The sequence below is a fragment of the Pteropus vampyrus genome, unplaced genomic scaffold, assembly GCF_000151845.1.
Source record: "Pteropus vampyrus isolate Shadow unplaced genomic scaffold, Pvam_2.0 Scaffold158, whole genome shotgun sequence".
Lineage (NCBI taxonomy): Eukaryota > Metazoa > Chordata > Mammalia > Chiroptera > Pteropodidae > Pteropus > Pteropus vampyrus.
Window position 1 is genome coordinate 331,368 of NW_011888939.1, and position 4,522 is coordinate 335,889.

The window sequence follows — 4,522 nt, forward strand, 5'->3', positions numbered from 1 at the left end:
GGGGGGAGCGCAGCGTGTCCTGATCAGCGCTCTGATTTTGAAGGCAGCGCGTTTTCTCCTAGTCGATGGCACAGCTCTATCAAGGTGATTCAGGTGCTCTAAGCATGTACGGTTTGGAATCTTCTGGTAATCCCAGCAGGAGATGTTCCTGTTGAAAGGGTGAAGTATGTAAGCCCTGTGACACAGCCCTGTGGCTCCCTGTATAGGCCGAAGGAACAAGCACAGGCCCACGGCGCTCTTCTTGGGGTGAAAGGGGGGGGTCTCTCCGTCGTGTGTATGTGGCCTTGGGCTCTCCATAGGTGCTACGTGAGGCTGGATTGACTAAGCTTTCTTTCTCCCACACTTAGCTTTTTAAACTAACTTCAGAAGAGTTTTTTCACTCAGTAGTTACAAATCTGCATCGTTAAGACTACATACCGACTTCAAAAGGTTCTCACGCGTTAGTTCCACAGATATTTGAACGCTGCTGTGCACCAAGCACAGAGCAAGGCAGTGGCAGCAGAGGTGAGTCAGACAGTTCTCAGGAGATGCATGCTGAAAACGGCAATGGAGAAGCACAGTGTCACATGTTAGGGGAAGTGACTGTCATTATAAAGGTACTTCAGTGTTGTAGGAATGTCTGGGGTTCTTTTTAAGGGGTGACTGGAGAGGAAGGCGGAGATTAGCTCGCTAAGAGCCTCATGAGTCACCCTAAGTAGATCGGGGTTGCTCAGGGCCATAGGGCGCCACCGATGGATTTTCAGTACAAGTGTCTGGCGTGTTCACATTTGCATTTTAGAAAACCATCCTCGCTGTCTTTGCAGCAAGGTGGGCATATGCCTAAGCAAAACGCCGTGCTGCGGCCTCGGGGTCATGTCTGTCTCGCACACATCAGCCTTGTGTACAGCTCAGAGCCTCTCAACGGTTTCCTCTTTCAGGCCACGTGACAGAAATCTACCTTGTCCATCTCCACGCCAGCGTCTATGCTCTGTTTCATCGTCTCTACGGAATGTACCCTTGCAACTTTGTCTCCTTTCTGCGATCTCACTACAGTATGAAGGAGAACTTGGCGACTTTTGAGGAAGTGGTCAAGGTAAATGAGAACTGCTCGTTTATTCGATGCCGTGTAGACAGGCTGCAGTTATAACTCGCGTGAAACGGTAGATGGGGCTTTTGTTCCCCACACCCAGCCCTAGGCAGCCACTCATCTACTCTCTGCCGGCTTTGAACAGTTCGCATAAGTGGAGTCACATGACGTTTGGTCTTTCGCTTGGTGTAGTGTTTCAGGCGTCTTCCTTGTTGTAGCATGTATCAAAAAGGTACTTCGTCCCTGTTTATCGTCACATAATCTTCCATTGTGTGGAGATACCACAGAAATTAAGCCTTTTCTAATTTGTCAACCCAAACTCTTCTAGCCGATGATGGAGCATGTGCGAATTCATCCGGAATTAGTGACTGGATCCAAGGACCACGAACTGGACCCTCAGAGGTACGGGACCTGAACGGTAACAGAATTTTATAGAATGTCTCGGAGATTGCAAACGCCATCTGGGAGATGTCCGTCCTGAGGTGTCACTTGGGAACGCGGGCTCTTTCGCTCGTGGAGTCAGCCATTTTGAAGGACTTGTGCAGCGAAAGCTTCGTATGAGTCTAAAACACGTTCCTCACGGGCGGAGAACTCAGCTCGCCCAGCGGAGCAGAGGTGGCTGCAGCGCGGTGACTGCCTCTCTGAGCCCCGGGGAGGCTTCCTGCTCGGTGGCACCCGGGTCTGTGTGGCGAGGGGCGAAGGGTGTGGCTGGACACGAGTGGGTGGTGGCAGGTGGATGCCGGGTGGCTGGACCGCCTGGGTCTCTTCCCCCTCCCACCTCGCCAGGCAGCTCCCGCCCTCCGCTGAGCCCTCTAGAAGCTCCCAGGCTGTTGTCTGGGGAGAGCAAACCCGCAGGGCTCCTGCTTGGCGGACACCGGGCACATGGCGGCTGAAGCCGGGTGGAGCTGAGAAGGAGGCAGTGAAATGAGCGTCTCCGTCTCCGTCCTGGGCCGACAGGGCCCAGCTCCCTCTCTTCTCCGCCCGGAAGTCACGTTTACACGCCCCCGGGCAGGGGAGCGCACCCTTTTTGGAGGGCAGCGAATCCGTGGACATGGACATTTGGGGATCTCCCACTGAGAAAGCTGGCTCGCTGCCAGGTGTCCCTATAGCACGTTGCCCGTCTCCACAACCCTCCATGTGCCACGCAGAGCCTCAGTCAGCTGCAAGCAGCTTACGTGAGATGTGCATAGAGAAGCGTAGAAACGTGTATGCAAAGCTTAACGATCACACGTGCGTACCCGTGTGGCCGCCATAGCTTTAACATGGAGCGTTACCCTCCCGAGTGGCAGTCATCTTTCTTTCTGTTCCCTGTCCCACCTCAGAGAACTGTTCTGGCTTTTATGTGAATGATTCTCTTTCTTTTCTTTATGGTGTTGCCACATGTATTGTTTTATTTGAAAAACTAATGCGGAAGCAGAGGCCGGCTAAAGAAGAGTAGTCTTGTCACTGTCAGATGAAGGGACCCAGGAGACAGGAGGAAGAGCAGACTGTCTGTTGGCCCGCCTTCTCCTTCCTCGAGAGTTTGCAGGAGCCCCTTCTGTCTGTGGGCCGTCAGTGGGCCAGGGCCATGCTGATCCTGGGACGCGTAGGTTTACCCTAGTCAGAGCGGCCGGCGAGGCCTGCAGCCAGGACCGCGTGCTTCCGTGCTGCGGAAATTCGGCAGCGGGAGGGGGCTGCCGTGTTGGCTGCTGCTGAGCTCACTGCTTCCGGGAGCGGTCGGAGCGGAGGCCTTCTGTGGCGGGGAGTGGATGTCCTCACCGATATAGGCAGAGTGAGGACGTCATCAGTGCATAATCAAGACAAGCTCAGTGCAGACAAGTTGTCTAGGCCAAGGTCGCCTAGTGCTCCGTTCCTCATTGAAAAACAGCACAGCGACGGCGAGAACCTTCACGATGGCCTGCAGCCCGCCCGTCTCTTGTTCGGTCTGTCTGGTGTGAGCAGGTGGTTTTCTGTACCCGCTGCAGAGTTGGCGTCTTGTTCTCCCGGGGCTCCCCTTTGCCTGTCTCCTCTGCAGAATCTCCCATTCCCTGTATCTCCTGTCTCTTCTTTGCTTTACTCTTGTTTTCATGGGATACGTCTTCCACTGGCTTTTTGAGGAAGGATGCAGTTTTTTGGCTGGGTGTAGACTTCTAGGTCGGGAGTTAGTGTCCGCAGTTTGAGGCCATCATGCCATTGCCACCTTGCTTCCAGTGTTGCTGTTGAAATAAAAAACATCCTGATTTCTGACCATGTGTGTTTGCTGTCGTTTTTCGCCATGGAGCCTGTAGAGTCTTCTCTCTGTTCTCATCATATTCTGAAGTTTCCTAGTGACGAACCTTGGTATAAATCTATTCTCACTGTTCAGTCTGGAAACTCTTATTATCTTTAAGTTCTAGGACGTTCTCTGTAGTCGCTTTCTGTAATTACACTTGATTTCCTGCCCTCCATGTCTCTCTTTTTTCCAGAACTCTTAGTATTCGGATGGGACCTTGGAGTGGCCCTTTGCTCTTCTTCGCTCCCGTTTTTCTCTGTGCTCTTTTGTTCTGCTTCCTGAAGACGTCCTTACCTTTGGCTTTAGATCGTTCTATTATAGTTTCATCTCTACCGCCACGTTTTTATTACTGAAGAGTTCTTTAGTTCTCTGAGTGTTCCTTTTTTATAATAGCTCGTTTTTGTTTCGTGAATGTGACCTCTCATGGCTTCGAGAATGTCGATAGTGGGGTTTTTTTTAGGGGATTTGAGTGGTTGATTTGGAAGCCTCCTGGGTCAGTTTACAGGGCCTCACACCTTGGCAGGGAGGGGTCATCTGGCTTTTGAGGATAGCTCTAACACAGAAGACAAGAGGCCGCTGTGAAGAGGAGAAAAAGGAGCCAGAAACAATGATCATATGGAGAGCAGAAGAAAATGTCTATGGTAGCTACAGGGAGGAGGCACTTATGCAGGTACGCAAAGGTCAGGATGCCTCAGGAGGGAACAGCCAGGAGACTAAAGAAGGAATTCTTGAAAATGAAAAGCGATACTCTAATAACATTTTAGTAAAAGAATTGGAAGATAAAACTGAGAATGCCTCAGAAAGCAGAGTCAAAGGACAGAAATAAATAACATGGGAAGAAGGATGAAAAATTTAAGATAATCAGTTCCGGAAGCCCAACATCCAGTAACAGAGTTTTAAAAAGAGAGCAGAAAACTTTGGCGGAGGAAGAAATTGTGAAAGAAACGATAAAAGAAAATTTCCAATACAAGTACAAATAATACAAGAAAATTCAATACAACGAGAATCGAAGGCCATGAGTGTCCAGATTGAGGGGGATTACTTAGTGTTCAGCTTAATCATTGAAAAAGAATGGTGCCAAGTCTCAGTATTGTGAAGTCTCAGAACACCAGAGATTAACCTTTCAGAGAAAAAAAACGAAAAACAAGCATCAGAAGCCAGAATGGTGTTAACTTCTGAAACACCTTCAGAGTTGAGGATTTTCA

The 4,522-nt window shown here is 50.3% G+C and overlaps 1 protein-coding gene across 18 annotated transcripts in view; it reads left to right on the forward strand.

The window, feature by feature from the left end:
* TSC1 (TSC complex subunit 1) overlaps positions 1-4,522 on the forward strand; it is a 43,520-nt gene that overhangs the window by 21,884 nt on the left and 17,114 nt on the right. Inside the window, exons 1-2 of one of the 18 annotated variants that reach the window (XM_011370022.2) lie at positions 408-1,072; positions 1,395-1,468. The exons of 16 other annotated variants lie outside the window; for them this stretch is intronic. In XM_011370022.2, coding sequence (XP_011368324.1) covers positions 989-1,072; positions 1,395-1,468 — 158 coding nt within the window. In that variant the 5' untranslated portion in view covers positions 408-988. Of the gene's footprint in view, positions 1-407; positions 1,073-1,394; positions 1,469-4,522 lie in introns of those variants that run through there. One more of the 18 variants, XM_023536535.1, reaches the window with a different exon arrangement.